The sequence below is a fragment of the Carassius auratus genome, chromosome 11, assembly GCF_003368295.1.
Source record: "Carassius auratus strain Wakin chromosome 11, ASM336829v1, whole genome shotgun sequence".
Lineage (NCBI taxonomy): Eukaryota > Metazoa > Chordata > Actinopteri > Cypriniformes > Cyprinidae > Carassius > Carassius auratus.
The window spans coordinates 12023596-12043271 of NC_039253.1; the positions used below are offsets into that span (position 1 = coordinate 12023596).

At 35.1% G+C, this 19676-nt stretch overlaps 1 protein-coding gene across 1 annotated transcript in view; it reads left to right on the top strand.

The window, feature by feature from the left end:
- LOC113111033 (calcium-dependent secretion activator 1-like) overlaps positions 1-19676 on the top strand; it is a 94918-nt gene that overhangs the window by 60752 nt on the left and 14490 nt on the right. Inside the window, 15 exon segments of the mRNA XM_026275406.1 lie at positions 27-128; positions 400-463; positions 819-884; positions 886-943; positions 4237-4266; positions 6580-6686; positions 8268-8276; positions 9477-9633; positions 11739-11880; positions 12568-12720; positions 16074-16229; positions 17004-17151; positions 17998-18072; positions 18317-18400; positions 18575-18607. Coding sequence (XP_026131191.1) covers positions 27-128; positions 400-463; positions 819-884; positions 886-943; positions 4237-4266; positions 6580-6686; positions 8268-8276; positions 9477-9633; positions 11739-11880; positions 12568-12720; positions 16074-16229; positions 17004-17151; positions 17998-18072; positions 18317-18400; positions 18575-18607 — 1384 coding nt within the window.

The window sequence follows — 19676 nt, forward strand, 5'->3', positions numbered from 1 at the left end:
ATTCACTTGTGTGTGTTTCGCCTCAGGCCTGATGGAATTGGTACCGTCACAGTAGAAGAGAAGGAACGGTTCGAGGAGATCAAAGAGCGACTGCGTGTACTGCTCGAAAACCAGATCACACATTTCAGGTACATCACTGGTAGTTTACACAACACCACCTTATTAACAGCTAGGGATAATAATGGAATATGTGGTGTATATATATATATATATATAGTAGTGTGAAACTGCTAAATGCAAAGTATATGTAAATGTTGCATGACACTAATTATGTGATGACTGGATATAGTGATGAAACTGGATATTTTTTTATCTAACAAATTTAAATGGGAATGTATAATGTCTCAATGTTTTCAAAAAATTTTATTTTTCTAAAACAAATTAATTTGATCTCTAAAGGTATTGCTTTCCATTTGGACGCCCAGAAGGAGCCTTAAAAGCTACGCTGTCACTGCTTGAGAGGGTACTATTTTCCCACACACTTTCATTTTTTTTTTTTTTTATGATATACAGTCAAATCTAAATTTATTCAGACACCTTCAACATTTCTCACATTATCACAGTTTATTCGCTATAGTTTAGAAAATGGTAATAAAATATGACAAGAACTGAGGTTTAAACTGTGTACATTAACAAATAAATCTTGATAATGTCAGATAACTTGGTATGTAACATAAGATATGTAATAAATGAATATATATATGTGTGTGTGTGTGTGTGTGTGTGTGTATTGAAAAAGCTATGACACAAAGAAAAAAAGACGTACAAGCTAACAAGCTAAGATAAATCTGCATCTAAATTCTAATTGGGTTTTGCAGGTCTTAATGAAGGACATTGTGACACCCGTACCTCAAGATGATGTGAAGACAGTGATCCGTAAATGTCTTGGAGCAGGCAGCTTTAGTGAACTACCAGCGTCTCTCAGAATATGCCAAGGTGGAAGGTAGGAAGCACATAAACCAGTTTCGCAGAGTTTCTTCTCCGCTCTGCTCTGTTATCAGTAATATAGCACTTGACATATTCCTCTCTTAGAAACAGTGCTTAACAACAGTGATGCTCAACTAACCTTTATTTCGTGGAGGCAATGCTGAAATGCCATTGTTGAATTATTTTTTCATAAAAGGAATGAGTACAATGGAGCAATAATTAACTATTGGTGTGTGTAATGAATTTTTATGTTGTCTTATCTCTAATAGTCTTCTAAGACACAATATAATTTCCCTGTAGTACCCAAAATAGTAATTTTATATATGTATTTGATGTATTTATAATAATAATAATACTATGAATATGAATATGGAATATAATATAAATAATATGAATTACAATAATAATAATGTTTTTGAATAGGTCTGCTGGTCCAGGTTTGTTTTAGCTCTATCTAGCTGATTAAAGAGTGAAAATGCATTCAGTTCTCCCTCTCAAACCCTGGCCTCAGTGCCATATTGTTCTGCTCAGTGGTTTCTTGCTGTCCTCTGTAGATGGTTGCATCTTTCCTGTGGTTTAGCTTTAAAGACTAGGAGTACTGTACAGCAACAAATACACTTTTCCTTTCCAGCTCTTCATCACCTTTCCAGCCCCCCCCCCCCCTGCTTCATATGTTTATTGCAGAATTGCTGCCTTTTTTACTAGCTTTCTCTGTGTCTTTTTTCCTCTTTCTTTCTTTCTCCTTCTATCTCTTTATCTCTCTCTGCTCCCTGTCTCTGCGCTTTCCTCTTGTTTATTGGCTTTTCTTCTTATTTGGAGCCCTCTCTTGTTGAGCCAGTTTGAGAAGCCAATATACAGTGCAAAGCTGGATTGCCCACTCAAGCAACACATTTGTGTGTTGCAAGTGAGACGGTTTCTTTCATAGACATGGACAGCTAAACTGTGGCTTACACACGGGTGGTGTTTGATGTCAAATAATAGCCATGTTTACAGGACAAGTGTTTTTATTTTGTCTGGGATGTTTTTTTTTTTTTTTTTTTTTCTAAATCATTTTCAATGACTGTCCATGTTCATGAAGAAATATGACTGGGCACTGCAGATACTGAAGGAGAAGCCCTTAGTATCTGTTTGTCAAATGATGTCGATGTTGTTCCCTTTTTATTGCTGACCACTAAACTGAATGTGAAACTTTTGTACTAACCCAAACTAACCAATAGCTTGCAATACACTCACAAGTCTTTCCAGAGAATAAGACGCTCAGCTGGATTAAAAGCAAGGCTAATGGTGGAAATCAAAAGAGTAGCTAAACTCAAAGTCTAAAGTGACTAAACCAAAAGTATTTGCAAAACATATTATTATAAAAAAAGTCCAGTGCAATATTTTGTCATCACAAAATAGTTCATGCACTATCCATCAAAGGTTTGGAATAAATGTTTTTGAAACAAGAACAAGTATCTTAAAAAAAAAAAAAAAATTAATACTTTTGTAAGGAAACATAAACCTGTTTAAAAGTTACAAAATATTTATATTTCAAGTAAATTCTGTTCATTTGAACATTTAATGAAAATCATAAACAAATATCATGGTTTTCACAAAAATATTGAGCAGGAAAAAAAAAGTTTTCAAAACTGAAAACAATAAGATCCATTAATAATAATTGAGCAGATCATTATTAGAACCATTATTTATAATTAAGGAGCAAGGAGAAGCAACTTATTTCAAAAACATATATTAAACAACTTTTGACGGGTAATCTAAATCTAGATAAAAAATGTATGACCTTCCTTCCAAATAAACAATAGTGACAAATTGTTACAATAATAAGCCCCACATATATTAAGTGGTCTTAACTAATATAAACTTACACCAGAAAATAAGTACAATGTATTTATTGTGTTCATATTGTTTTGCAGATGACTTTTGCTGCTATTGAGGTGGGATACTGATAAGGTTAGGGACACAATAAGTGCATTGTATCAAATTATTAATTTAAATGCACTGTAAGCACATAGTTGTTAAGGCCACCTAGCATTAAGTGGGACCCAATAGTATGTTGAAGACTTGATTTGAGGGAGTTTAAAGAGTTTTAAGTCTTCATGCATATTGACCTACAGATCATATCAGAACCCTTCCAGGCAACTTTCCATGCCACTAAATTTGGTCAAAAGCTCCTTATTGCACATGCAGCCGTTGTGCTTCTTTCTCTCTCTTTCTCCTCTGACCCCTTGCTCTTGCATGCCCCAATCCTCTTTTATAGGGAAAAAGAGAGAAATGTATGAGCATCCTGTCTTCTGTTTGGCGTCACAAGTGATGGATTTAACCATTCGTGAGTACCCTGCTCATCTGGAGCCACTCCATCACTTCCGCCACCCCTCTTTTTTTCTCTCGTTCTTTCGTTCTCGAGCACTTTCACAAATAGTTTTTCCCTCATGCCCTGACTGGCACCATCCTCTTCTCTTGCTTGCATTTCTGCTTGCCTTTTTCTTTGAGTTTGTCACTTGCATCTTAGGTTGAGTGATTCAGCCACAGGTCTTCCTGTCGCTTTGATCAGACCATCCCATCCAGCTGAGTCAGTGTGGCAGCTGTTCTTTCTGTTTTCTGCTTATTCTTTCTGTCTGTGACTTGAATGCATTTTTACTTTGCTTTTTTGTAAGTCACCCCTCCAACACCTTTGTCCATTTATCGATGTGTCCCAGGTTCACAATATTGGTCAGGTACAGAGTAAACAAAAATAATTGACATTATCTCCCAACAAAGGAACAAAACAGGGATTCTAAAGCTGTTTTCAGAGACATTGTGCTTCTAATCCTTTTTTTTTTTTTTGTCTGTAATTCACTCCAGCAGTTTATCACTGTACGTCTTCACTCTTATTCTGTCTGTGATCTGGATTATTGTTTCTGTCTTGGGTCAAACTTGGTTTCAGGTCTAAAAGCAGGGGTGTAAAATACTTAAGTAATTGTAGTTTATTACTATACAGGAATTTCTGCTTTACTGAAGTACTTATACTATATTTTACACCCCTGTTTAAAAAAAGGTTTGTTTTCCAGTCTTAAACAACCACTCTGGTAGAGTTTCTTTCACACAGTCTCTCATGGAATGATAGAGTGGACCACGGGTCTTTCACTGTTAGACAGCCCTGTCCTTGAACACCTCTTTCTTTCTTTTTCTATCCTTCTCTTTCTACTTCCCAATCAGATCTCACATCTGAAAAAAAAAAAAAATTGAAAGCTTATCCCTTCTCTCTGTTCTCTTTCCCCTTCTTTCTCCCTTCCCTCTTTCTTTCTTTTTCTCTTTCTTTCTTTTTAGTAGAGAAATCTCAGAGGGATCAGAAGGATGCAGGTGACATCTTTTGTCTGACTTACTGTTAAATTCATTTTAAAACAGCCCCTCACCCTCCCCTGAGCTCGAAACATAACCAGCTCACAGCATTCACATGGCAAGCTAAGCAGATGGGTAAAGGGAACCATGGGAATGTTGGGACAACGTTATGAACATTTCTCTTACACTTTGCACTCTCCTAAACATTGCATCTTAATGTAGATGCATTTTCCATGAGTTGGCAAGTGCTTTATAAATGCAATACCAGTCTATGGAACATGCAGAGTGAGTATTTCTTTAATGCTTAAACTTCCAAAAATCTAAATAAATAAATAATAATACTCTCTCTGCACCAAGTGTGTAATTAAACTAAGACTTTACTATAAGATTCAATTCTTAAACATTATTTAATGCATTCGATATCATTAACTTGCAATGAATACCTTTTTTTATTTTTTTATTACAGCATTTATTAATCTAGGTTAGATTATTACATTTATTATATATAAAAAATATATGTATATAAATATATACTATTACACAAGACACATTTCATTATCCATGGTTGGTCACAGAACATTTACTAAGGTTATTTTATAACATTATTGTTTCAAAACATTAAATGTTAAATGTGTGTCTATCAATTAGCATTAACCAAGATTAATAAATGTTGTAAAAGAGTTCATTGCTTGTTTATATATTACTTAAGACTAATGCTTACAAATAGCAATACTGATGCACTGTTAATTTTTATTAATTTTTTCAGTTCATATCATATTGCTGATTTTCCATTAGGGTAAATATAGTGACGTGTTTTCGGAAACCTTAACAAAAGTATCAGAAAAATACATTTAGTTAATCTACAAACTACAGTGTGTCATAGATTGGTTTAGAAACCCTCAGTTCGTTAGAGAAATCCTTTTGGATGCTTTTATAATATAATCCACATTCTGTTCCTCACAACTGAAATACATGATTTTGCTCAAGTACATGATATTTCGTCCCTGCATGGACAGTAACCCTTTAAAGGACACAAATATTATATTTTGTGAAAGTCTTCAGTCCTACTGAAGGAGCTGAAGATGACTGAGATACAATTAGAGGAACGGTCAGAGGGTTAATTCACTTTTAAGGGGCGTGTGCTTTGTGTTTAGTGATGAAAGCACTGTTGACTGAGAGGGGGGTGTGACTCTTCATAATGTTAATTGTTTTGACATTTGTCACACAGAAAAATGACTTCACTTCCTAGTTCCTCTGTCTTTGTGTTCCTCCATCAAAGTGTCACATTTACCACAGTCAAAAAAAAGACAATGCTGAAAGATCTCAAAAACTGACAATGCAAACAAATCTTTGTTCCAAACCAACAGAAGCTACACAAACAAAAATCAGTTAGGTTGTCTAAATCATCACATAGAAACTCAGCCAATATTGAAGCATTATGAGCTACAGTATAAAACATGTATCCATACACCATGGTCTCATAAATGTCTTTTTACTTTGCAATCCCATTCTTAACCAACAGCAATAAACTATTTGCCTTATATTGTGTGTATTCATCATACTAAAGACCATTGAACATATTTCCATTTTCACAACAGTCCACTGTAAACTGGTATATGATTTCTTTAATCTCATATTCTTATATTTAAAACGAACTCCTGTCGTTCTCCGTGTCATATAATGACAGATGAGATAGACAATGAAAGGTACATTGAAGTATGACATGTTTAAGAGAGAGGTGCTGCCAGCTTGTATTGACAGAAAGAGGTAGGAAATGAGATGACATGAATTCCTGCATGTGCTGAACGTTATGCATGATGACTATAACATATTTGTTGTGGTTTTTATCCATTCTATTTCCTCAGTTCCTTGGTTTGACTCATTATACTTGCATTGCTCTTTATTGACTCATTATGGTTCGTGTCTACAGAGCTGAGTGTTGACAGAGTGTCAAGATTATGCTAAGCCGTTAACTAAGACAGCGGAGTTGATATATGCAGCAGCTAATTTGTGGTTCAAGTCAAATTCAGAGGAAAATTTAGACAATTCTTTACCCATCTTTTATCTACTCTCTAATTTTAATTGTCATCTTAATTGTCATAGCAGATATGCTCATGAAGTGAGTCCTCGGAAAATGATTTAAATTAAATTCTATTTAATTCATTGTTAAAACAATTTTTTTTTTTTTTGGTTTGCAGACAGTACATATTAAGTTTAAAATTACATGAAATGAAATGCAGTTTACTTTAGGCATCAGACAGGTAGAGGAATGTCCAGTGTTTTTTGTGCAAGTATTTGTATGTCTGTATCAACTGTTGTACCTTTGTGCCTCAGAAAATGTAGGGCGCTTAGTCACACCTGCCAAAAAGCTTGAGGACACGCTCCGTCTGGCGGAGCTGGTCATAGAAGTGCTCCAGCAGAATGAAGAACATCATGCAGAGGTGAGTGTGCCAGACATTACATGGTAGACATGCTTAAATATACAAGGATGGAAAGAAGTATGCCAGGGGCATAATTATGAAAACAAACAATGCAGATTCAATAATTAGACCTCAGAGCAACTTAAAATGTTTTCAGTAATAATAATAAACAAAAAATGGGGTCCTCAATGGCTGCTAGCACTGTTTAGGTAACATTCCCCATTAGAGCAGCCGTCATCATCTCACAGACAACTGGAGAATATATGTGTGTTTTTTTGTGTTTTTAAATTATGTGCTCCGCAGGCTACACACCCAAGTATGGGAGGTCAGGCGGTACAGTATTGTTTATTTTTTACTTTATTTTTATTTTTTGCTTTCATCGGTGGCATACCCTGCTGTTGCATGCCATGTCTCATGATCTGGCCTGCCCTGGAAGAGGCTTTACATGGGCATAGCAAATCAGGAGTCATGCATCTGCAGGGTGGATTTATATAATTTCAGTTCAGCTCATTCTAAGTTAGTTAAAAAGTTACATTCAGAACTAGATAGAACTAGATAGATAGATAGATAGATAGATAGATAGATAGATAGATAGATAGATAGATAGATAGATAGATAGATAGATAGATAGATAGATAGATAGATAGATAGATAGATAGATAGATAGATAGAATAAACTGAACTGAAATTACTGTCACATTGACTGAGTACATTCCAGTTTGAAGGCATTATAGTCAATGGACAAAATTACTAGTTGTTCATCTACATTTCAGTTTATATCAAGTCTTGTTACTCTGCTCTTTTGTTTTGTTTTGTAAATTCCATTTACACCTCTAGTGCCAGGTTTGTTAAACCATTAAAGGAATAGTTCACCCAAAATTCATTAAGAACACAAAGAGGATATTTTGTCTGTTTGTTTGTTTGTAGTCCATACAATGAAAATCACTGGGTTCCAATGTTGGTTGGGACCAAACTGAGTCTAATTATATAAACAAAAAGATTATTCAAAATATCTGCCTAAAGAAATAGCTACCGGTTTGGAACAACATAGTCATACTTTACTCACCAGAATTATTCATTTTTGGGTGGCTTATCTCTTTAAGCACATAAAACCATTTTAAATAAATATGTCTACTGAAGTGCATGGGATTGTTTATGGTATTTTACATAGTCCAGTCATTTATCATGCCCCTAAAATTGCATGTTCAAATGTAAATGTGCATCATGCACATGCACAAAATAATGGAATAAATCTGGTAAATTGATGGACATACATATATATAATGTATTTCTAACGCCATCAGTGTCAATTGCATAATCTATAATCCTATAATATTTACAAATGTACCAAACGGTCTTAAGCACAATAATTATTTAATTATTAAACAATATTTTTTGTGTTTGTTTGCTTCCTTTTGATCAAGATCACCGTCAATCATTCTTAACTGTTTTAACATTGTTTTCCATTTGCGATTTAAAGCCCTTTAATGCTGAAGAATTTGTGATAATCAAGTACTCAAACCAAAACACAGAGCGAAGAAAATCTCACGTAACTCTCACTGTTTTTCATGACTTGTTTGTTGGCTGGAAAACGCTGGACAGGGTAAAGAGGTATGTAGACCATAAGAGTCCCGTCCATGTGCATGTTGCAGCCCCTGCACCATGGATGGAGGGATTTCCACTTTTCCCCCACTAATTTCGTCCTCCCCATCTCTGCCTGGACACCCCATCCTTCCCCTGGTCAGCTATCGCTGTGGAGCATTGAGCAAGTTGCTTGTTTCCACAAGCACAAGGGGACAGTGCTTCACCTGTGGAAGCAGACACCCCCAAAAACCTCAATGAAAATGAGACTGGTCTCATTTTCACCCTTGCACAACCCCAATAATCTCCAAACTCTCCTCTGTTTTGTGTCTTTCAGCTTGGTTTGGTCTGCTAGCTTCACTTACCAGCTCTGTCTACAAATATAAAACTGTGTAACAAATGCACTTATCTGGGTGAAAACAAACTGATCTCAAAAATACTGGTATGAAAATGAGTTTGAGTGGTTGGTGACAACAGCATGCCTTTTTAAAGGAGAGGAAGCCATGATCCACATCAACTTTTCATTTGTCTAACATGCTTGATGAATATCTACAGGCCAGATGTGTTGCACACAGCAGCACAGTTTGATCAGCATCAAAGGAATCTCATATACAGAAGACATAAATGCAAGAACTTTTCTGAACTTTTTTTATTTTATTATAGAGAACCTTTTGTGCAATGGAAATGTTTCATGGATATTAAAGAGCTTCATGGAACCAACAACACCTATAAAGAACTTTTTTGTTTAGGAGTGTATTTAAAATGATTTTGTTTCGAATAGAGAAATAATGTACTGAGTACTGAGATTGTGCTGCTTATCAATGCTGCTGCTGCATGCTGGGAATTTGTTTGTTACAAAGGCTTAAATTCCTATGCATGGACTTCACATCTGCAAAATGGAAAGTAAATAAAGGATATACTTTAAATATAAATCAATGTATGTGAATTAGGCATTAGCTATGCTTTTTAGAAGAGGGAGTAGCATGAGAGTTTTAATGCATGAGATTAGCTCATGACACTCCACAGTCACAAAGATGAAAAATTATAGTACTGGAAAGTATTGCATAAATTTCTAAATGGTTTCAGTGTAATTTGTATAGATCTGTGGACTGTCATGGCCTTACATACTAAACTTGAGTGTATGCCTTTATTTTACAAGGCTAATTTTATTTTTGCTTTCATTTCCCCCTTTTTCTCGTGTTGCCTCTGTTTCTCTTTCGCTTGCTGCAGGCATTTGCTTGGTGGTCAGACCTGATGGTTGAACATGCTGAGACCTTTCTGTCTCTATATGCTGTGGACATGGATGCGGCACTGGAGGTCCAACCACCAGACAGCTGGGACAGCTTCCCTCTCTTTCAGCTGCTCAATGACTATCTACGCATTGACTGTGAGTATTTGCAATGCTCTTTTCTGGACAGGGCCATATATTTTATGCCTTAGTAAATTAATATTGTAGTTTAAATACAAGGTCATTTCTAATGACACCATATGTGTCTCATATACTGCTAGAAACATTTTTTCTAATGTTCATGAATTTATTTTAATTAATATACATAGATGGGGGAAGTGAGAGAGAGAGAGAGAGAGAGAGAATAATAATAACGGTCATCATAAACGGATACATGAAATTAATTAAAAAAGAAATTGTCACATCTACAGTCTATAATTGCATATTTGTGATGTTGCATGCCTGCAATAGGTTACAAATTGCAACAAAACAGAGATTTAAGAGACAATATAGAAGCATTAAGGGCCAAATAGTGAACCCTGCAGGGGGTCGTACCAACACATTGAATGTAAAGAGTTTGCTCAAGGCCTTATCACGTCCCTAATGAACTGAAGTCAATGGGGTGCTGTCCATGGTGCTAAAGCCACACTGCCATGGGCTGGAGTTGAATAATTATCCTAGTGGCATTCTTTGCACAGCTTGACAGGTTGTTGTCTGGTAACCTATTCTTGATATTGGATTGCTTTTTCTTCTGGGAGAGCTAGAACTTGAGAAAGCAAGACTGTCTACTGTGTATAAAATAATTTAACAGCCTTTTCCTTTATAAAGTATAGCTAAATTGTATTTTATAAAAAAAAAAAAAAAATCCCTTACATTCACATGCTTGGTATTTATTTGTTTGCTAACTTGCTTTTTGTTTGTATTTGTATTTTTATCAAGTAAAAAGCCTTTTAGTATAATTCTGAAAGCATCTGACTTCATGTCATGTGTCTTTTTGCCTCACAAACTTTGCTGATTTTATAACATAAATGTAAGATATTTACATTGTTAGTAATATTTCAAGAGGAACACTTACTGATCATTTTTTCTTAAATCATCTCCAAATTGCATATTTTTGAGAGTTTTTTCTTCTTCTTTGAGTGTTAGTTCCATATTCTCAATATATCATAAATGAGCCATAAAAGCCTAATGCAATAAATATGATACTTTAAAAAACCACAACTGCAAACTTTTCAAATAAATTAAATTTTGTCTAAAGTTATCACAATCTAGCACGTCTAGTTTCCCATAAACCCACAAACATATTACTCCTTGCTCCAACACAGAGACACATATCACCTCCCTCTGGGCTCCTCACACACAAGCACACTCGCATAAATACAAACATAAGCAAACACCATCGACTGACAGCCTACAGCGTGCACTACATCTGTGGAACAGGACATTCAGCATGGAAGGTCAGTATCGTCCTGTGCCTTTAGCATTGAGTTAGGCATGAAACAGCCTTAACACCAGGCAGGCGCTAAAGCAGAAGCTATTCATGCTGCTAATGAGGTCTAAAACAGAGGAGCCTGGGAGACCCCACTGCCCCAGCCACTTGCTCGCGGACAAACACAGCCAAGTGTACAACCACCGCCGCTCAAGTGGCTAATTGGAACAGAGCAATCAGGGAAGCAAACAAACATGGCACCTACTGCGAATGATCGACCTTGAGTACAACAAGAGAGATAGTGAGAGGGCGAAGTGACAGAAATAGAGATGCTATGACTACTACATGCTAAACATGCTAATACATGCAAAAAAAAATGCTTATGTCCACCAAGTGTCACTGGATCCCAAATATATATATTTTTTTATTATTAGAAAGTTTCCCACTTACTACTTGGGACTTTTTTTGTTATTTTTATTTTATTTTTTGTGTTTACTTTTTTGTGTTTACTACTACTGTTTTTTTTTTATTTTGTTTTTTTCATGATCCAATCGAGCAGCTAGACATGTCCCAAAAGTGTTGCGAAAATTGCAACCAATATAAATAAATCAAAAATCACTCGTAAATATTAAGTTTGATCTCCTGAAATTAACAAAAATTGTCAGGCCTTACTACAGCATGTATCCTGCTGAAAGTGCAAATAACACTTAAATCTTTTGCGACCATAATTTTTCAGATTTGCTTAGTCTCACATTTTCTGCTGTTACTACTAGATGTCAGGAATCATTCATTCTGTTCTTTCTCTCTTTCCCACTTTTCATTTTCGCTGTTTCAGATAATCTGTGTAATGGGAAGTTTCATAAGCACCTGCAAGACCTGTTTGCCCCTCTTGTGGTGAGGTATGTGGATCTAATGGAGTCCTCCATAGCTCAGTCCATACACAGAGGATTTGAACGAGAGTCTTGGGAACCCGTCAAGTAAGCAAAACACTTTTTAATTTTAAACTTTTATTATGATTTAAGATGTATTTAAGATGTTAATTCAGTACAGTTTTAAAAATAAAAATGGCCTTCCACAGTCTTCTTGTTTGCAAAAACAGCTAAATTAATACCAACAGTCTGCAAAAGGTTTCACAATGTGTTTTTTGTCTTTTTGTTTTCCTGGTTCCTGGTAAGCACGTTTGTTTTTAACAGCTTACAAGTAATTATTTTCAAGATTGAAGTTTTGTTTTTCTTTTTTAACTAGCCCTAATTTTCTTACAGTCCAAACCAGCCCTGCTTTTGAACTTGAAAAACAATCTTACATGATTCCCAAATATACCAGTTATCAGAATAACTTGGAATCACTCAACAAAGCAACATACTGGAAGACAAAGTGTGTGACTGTAAGAATGTTAATGCTAATTGAATCAACAATCTGCACTTCAGCAGAAACAAAAGTCTGTTTTCTCGTAAAACCCAGAGCCAAAGTGGTGATGATGTGATTCACTCCTTCTCATGTGCACTTCTCATCTCTATAACACCATCATATCTCTGAATTAATTCTTCATCTTGTGCTCTAAACATACTGTACATAATGCTGTTTTAGTATCACCCACACTTTTTTCTGTGCATCTACATCACTGCATTCTTTTTTCTGTTTTTGTTTTTTTTCCTTTTCCACAGGAGTTTAACAAGTAATCTGCCCAGTGTCAGCCTACCAAATGTGAATCTTCAAATGCCTAAAGTACCAAATCTACCAATGTCAGTTAATCTGCCTCCAATGCAAATGCCTAGCTTTTCCACCCCCAACTGGATACCGGGTTTATCAGATACTGAGTGTGTACTGAGTTCTGGATTCTAATACATGCATGCGTGGCCTTAGCATGAACATATTGTCTTTATTTTATACTGAAATCAAATTCGAATTCACACCAGATCAATTGTAGGTTTTTATTTGGAATGTCTTTGAAGTTAAGGACTTCAGAATGTCCAAAATTATATTATGGAACATCATAATATTTACATTATATACATATATATATATATATATATATATATATATATATATATATATATATATATATATATATATATATATATATATATATATATATATATATATATTAATATATCATCAAAATTAAATATATAGTTTTCTTTTACAGCTTAACACAATCTGTTATTGATTTACAATGTTTAGGATCATTGTCATGTGTCATAATGCACATAAAGGGCAATAAACACAAACAGATGCTTTGACATTCTGCTTTAGATAAACAGATGCTGTGCAAGAGGCCAGAATTTTTTTGTTGGTAAATATGATAAATATTTTCTTATTGGATGATAGTGTGTTATATATTTAAAATTTTAATTAACTGATTTTAGTCTTAGGAAAAGATATGTCATTTGGAGATTCTGTTGTGCTATTTTTATCTTTTAAAATCAATATTATGTCAGTGAAGTTAGCTTCTTTTTTAACAGCTTGTGTAACAAACAGTTTAAAAAAGGCATACTTCAGAGCATCTTAATTAAAGTTTAAGTAGCTTGTAGCTTGACAAGGTTCACATTTTAAAGTATGCACATAAAAACAAAATGAAGTAAAGTAGTAATGAAGCATTTCATCTTGACTGACATGACGATAACATCACAGTAGTAATAAAATCTAATTTCCAAATAGTTCTTAAAACTGTACATGCAGAATCAGCTACTTTCTTTACATGTGTGGAAATTTTCTACATAAATATTGCTTATGAATTGAAAATTTGTGATTTAGGGAGTTGTGACAGAGGTGCGCCAAGGGAATTTTAGCTTATATTTAGACATGATAATTAAAAAACGATACTCCAAACCTTAGCGTATTACCACTTTCCAGATGAGAGTGAAGTGCCTTATGCACAGCATGTGTTGGAAAAAGAATTACGCATGCACACACATACATAATTATGCATGCTGAGTGAGACTCGGTGTAAATATCCCATCTCTAAGGTGTAATGGTGGATAAACACCAAAGTTTGTCAAAAATTGTCAACACCACCACAAAATTTTAGTATCTGTCTTGCCATGTCATACTTAAGCTTAAATTATTTAACATTTGTAGAAATTAGTGTTTATACATTTCAGTTATGTTATGTTTCAGGCTAAGGCCACATTATGAAAACGACCCCTTGACAATTTTAACCCAAAAAGCCCTGTGCATGTTGAAGGTTTGGAAGATACAAATAACACACTATAAAATACATATGTTTTGCTAGCTAAATATTAAAGCTGAAGTGTGTCATACTTCTGGACTAACGGGACCAAACAGAATCACAAAAAATAGAAGGGAACATTTGTTTGTTAAATGTTGGTTAGACTCTTCTTAAGTCTGAAGAGGTTTAACACTGCTAAATATTGCTGCTTGATTGCCAAGGTATTTTGGACGGATGGTTCTAATGTTTTCTGTGTGGACACATAAATGTCAAGCCAACATAAAAGCATTTTCAGACGTCTTTGTTCAGCCCTGTCCCAAACTCAATCCACTGGCTGAGCCAATGTTGTTAATTTCAGCCACTAAAACAAAAAGATCACAGTTTTGTTTGATGCCGCAAGTAGCACAGAAATTACACACTTCACCTTTAGCAAAATTATTTGCAATAACATGGTCAAAGGGTTAGATGCTCATGGTTTCTGGGCATGAATAAAAGATGCTGCTTTAACATCATGTATCTTTCCAACATCTTCCTCCTTTCCCTTTTTCTATTACAATAGAGCAGGATACAGTTGTCCTTTCTCTTTCCTCTTGCTGTGTTTAATAGGTAATGGTTCCTAGAGTAGTAGCACTCCACCTGTAGCCTGTTTTATATATTTAGGGTGTCAGGATGGGAATACTGAGGAAGATCATCCTCCATCCCATTTTTCCTCCTGTCCTGTTTCCCTCATCTACAGTGTGAAAGACAATAGTCTGAAATGATATATAAGCTTCAGAGAAACAGGCATCTGCTTTCAGTAGAAACCAAATATAAGACTTTAAAAGGGCTGGTTGTGTGAGAAACCCAAACTGCACTGTTTCTCACAACAGTCATTTCTGGTGTTTTTCACACGATGACTCCTTATTTTAATAGAGTATCCTTTTGTTTATTTTATTTGTTGTTTATTTAACATTTGAATTTCAAAATGTTGTCATCATTTTCATTTCAAATTATATTATCAGCACAACAGTTTCAGTAAAACATGTAATAAAAAATAAATATATTTTTTTTATTAATCCATATTAATTGAGAATCATTGTGTGTATATATAAATATATATATAAAATAGTATAATAGTAATAATTGTAAATAGTAATATAATAGTATATATATAATAGCAACACATTTGTTAAAAAAGCATATATAGTAAGTATAGTTTGGTCAGGTATTTTTATTTATTTATTTGTTTTTATTTATCAACAGACACTCACATTCAGAAGTAGAAGGGTGTGTAGAAATATGTATCCTATTGCTGTATGTGAGTGTCTGTTGAGACTGAGAACACATTTTTGCAGAATTGAGTATAAATGAATCAAGTGTGAAAGCTCCTACAGAGTCTTCTAACTAAATCTGGCTTCAGTGTGAAGCTCTCATTGATTTAGTCGATCTAAAAATATGTTTCCACTGAAGATGCCTTGGGCTGCTGGCTGTTTGAGGACTCACACTCAGGCTGTAAGAAATGGAGTGAGAGTCAGTCTCAGTTTTCTTCTATGATCCATTCTTCATTCACTTCAGATCATGTGGCCTTAAAATTGGCTCCATCCACACAGATCTACACCTTTAGTCAGATCAGTTGAAAGTCTGGGACTGTAGCTTCTCCTGTCACTTCATACACATACAGCCTTGTGTACTTGAAATTCTCCTTTGACATCATTCTGCATGTTTTATCTTTCCTGTACTCAAACAACCAGTCCTGACTGGATTTCATTTTGTTTTAGGATTAACTATTTATTTTTTTCCATTGAACAATTGTCAATGAGGTTGATCTGAAGCCATCAGAGCACCTCTGCAGCAATTGGGAAGTGATAAAAATAACTAAAACTGAATGTGTCACCCTGGAGTGTGCACTTGAAACCCCCCTGACCTTCCTACTTCCTGACCTTGGAGCTTTCCCTTTCTGATATACAGCTTTGATTAAAATAACTAAATGTATATCTCTGACTCATGTCCTGGTTTTGGCAGTAATGGATCAGGGACATCAGAAGACTTGTTTTGGAAGCTGGATGCACTGCAGACATTCATCAGAGACCTGCACTGGCCAGAAGAAGAGTTTGCCAAGCACTTGGAGAGTCGACTCAAACTCATGTCAAGTGACATGATCGAGTCTTGTGTAAAAAGGTGAGATTTGAAAGCATTGGCCAAAACTGTTTTAAGCAGCATTTACACACACACACACACGCACACACACGCACACACACACACACACACACACACACACGTATATATAAATTATTTTGACACCACATTACATACTCAATTCACTTATTAAGTACACTTTAGTAAACATATAAGCAATGTAGTTTTTTTTGTCAAATCTGCTGGCTTTACCATTTGAATAACAGAAAAAGGGCTGGCTGATTTTCAGTATGCAGGCCCACATTTGTAATCCGGTTTGAGGATGTCAAGCAGGACGTCTTCTTAGCTGCATTCTTCCAGTCACTCTTAAGTTGTAATAAACTCTTTGTCATTCTTGCTGTGAGTAAAGACGTGATTTGAAGTACTTAAAGAAACTGTTGTATGCAATGTCATGGTAATTTGCTGATTCAGCCAATATGGCTTAAGTAAAATAACCCACTCCTTTTTCTCTTCCAATCTACACAAGGACGTTTTATTATGCTAAAAATGTAAAAAAAAAAAAAAAAAAAAAAAAAAAAAAACACTTATTTGTGTGTTTTGTTTATGTATTTATTCAGATCAGTTGCTGCATCTCAGTCATATATATTATATATATATATTGCCTATATTTATCTACTATGTGCTACGTAGAATGCCAGTAGCTAATGAGAGTTTAAAGGATTAGTTTACTTCCAGACTGAAAATATACTTTGTCTTGTTTCCTTTTTTTTTTTTTGACAATCCAATCAGAATTCGATGTCCCTTATGTTGTTTCAGAACGAGAGCAGCCTTTGAGGTGAAGTTGCAGAAGAGTCCACGCACTACAGACTTCCGCGTCCCCCAGTCCATATGCACCATGTTCAATGTCATGGTGGACGCCAAGGCCCAATCGGCCAAACTGTGTGCCATGGAGCTCAGCCAAGAGGTAGACAGCACTAACAAATGTATCTTTCTGTTCTCACTTACATTCTTATACACTTCTCATGTTCTCTATCTTTCTCATCATTGCAAACATGCACTTTCTCTGCCACAATTTTTCTAGTACAGCACCCTCATAATGTGCTGATCAGCATGCATCTTAGCTTAACTATCAATTTACATTGTAAAATCCAATATTCTGTAGTGTTTTGAATTGCATGTATTCATTATATGCACCAGCCTATAATATATACAGCAGCTATATGTGAATTGAACAGGGTTTTAAAATGTATATGCACACGTATTATCTATGATTGCAAATATGCATTTACTGCTGTAGATCTGAATGATTCACCAGCATGGCAAATTTCCATTGTTTCTGAATTTTAATTTAATTTGACTCTGTTCTGGAATGAGACGTTTTCTCTTTCTCTCTGTTGCTCTCTAATTGTCACTGTCACCTTGTCTGCTGTATCTTTCTTTTCATCCCTTTTCTCAATCTTGTGAAAGTTTGTTAGAGAATGGGTAAGTGTGGCTAACAATTCAATTGAATTCTCACCTTTATGTCCCAAAGGTATAATTAGCAATCCTCGCAGTTTCCCCCAGTCCTGTGACACTTAAATTGTTTTGATTATATTACCATATGTGATAGCTGCTTCTGAATATACATGTGCTAGAAGTGAGACATCTCATATCCGTAGCATCTTGAGACAGGTAATGATCTGAACTGAATTAATTACCCAGACATATTTAATATGGGGTAAACGGAGACAAAGAGATTGAGTTTGCACAGATTGTCCCAGGTGAAAACCACCAAACAGCGATTTCTGCTCATTATGTCTTTCTTTTCCAGAGACAGTACCACTCACAAATAGACGATCTCATCGAGGAGACGGTGAAAGAGATGATTACTTTAGTCGTGGCAAAGGTAGCATTTAAGGAACACAATATTCCTAAATTATGTTTTGATATCTACATACAATTGCTTTATTAAAAAGGATAAGTGAAACAGTAAAAGCAGACATTTATTTTGTAAATCATACTGTTTCTTGTTTTCTGTTCATTAATAAATCTCTTGAAATTCATAGCATTAAAATGATCAATTATGATAATTTAGCATTTTTTAAAAAGGCAATGTGTTCTGTTTTTTATTCTTTATTTCTGTCTTGCAGTTTGTTGTGATCCTAGAGAGTGTTCTGGCAAAGTTGTCACGTTATGATGAAGGCACACTTTTTTCCTCCTTCCTGTCATTTACAGTAAGAACAAATAGTGGCTTAATTTATTAACAAACTCAAGATGTTTTCACTCAAAATGCATTATTTGCATTTATTCTTATCTTAAAAATTTGCAATCCTCAGTATTGTATTAGTAAAATATTTATTTTTAAAGGATTATTTTAATTGAAATTGTTATGTCCCTTTTATTTGTAGGTAAAAGCTGCTTCAAAATATGTGGACGTACCTGTAAGTGACAACAGGATTTTTACTGATGCTCATTTGATTTATCAATCAAACAGTTAATTGTTTATCCACCTTATTTTTAAATGTGAAAGTAAGCAATTTTGTGTGAATATGTAAGACTTCATTAACCACGAATGTGAATGTGCAAGACTTCATTAGCAGTTAAGTGCAGTAAATAGTAAAACTGTTTACACTACAAACCAGTATATACTTAATTAAGATAATACATTAAAATAAGATGGTAAAAAAAGAGTTTGCAATATCATACAGGACAAAATGCTGTGTTGAACAGCTAATAATACCTACTAGAAAAATAATGTGAAACCTCAATAGTAGAAGCATGATAGTTTGGATAATTCATTAATAGTAAGTTACGCTTTGTTTTCAGAAGATTTTTAACAGCTTTAAGCTACGGCTAATAATTACCATGTCCTGCTGTGCAGATGGCCATCTCTTAGCCTCAAATGGCCATTCATATGTATGTGGGAGAGAGTGGTCTCTGTGAAGCTCTCCCCTCTGCAGCAGACTGTGTGATGTGTGTGTTGTGCAACAAAAGCCCGTTGTGAAGATGCCGCTGGGTCCAACTCATTGCATTCAGCATCACATCACTGAGTTTCCTTCAACTGCCAACACGTTTGGTCACGACGCGAGGCCTTTTAAATTAAAACCCTGTCAATGAATGCCGGAAGCGTCCTCTCGCTGTCTTTCTTTATCGTTCTGCTGATGATCTGAGGGTTAGCAAATCTTATGTTTCCATGGTAATTGTTTGCTTAATACACAAAATAAAATTATGTCTGACAAACTTGCTTATTTGCACCCTTTGAAAGGACCCATAGATGTGTGAAGTAAGTTTAATATACAGCGTCTGACAATTACCAATTCTGATGACCTTCATTTGCCTGCTGGCAAAGGAAGTGTTTAATTCTCCTCTGAGGCCGAGCAGGGGGGCAGAACACCCCAGAAGATTTACTCTGGGTTGATTTTTCACTTGCTGTTTTGTTGAATAGAATCTTATTAATCAAATAACATTGTTCTCCTGCCGGTCTGTTCAGACTTTGACAATGACAGCTCA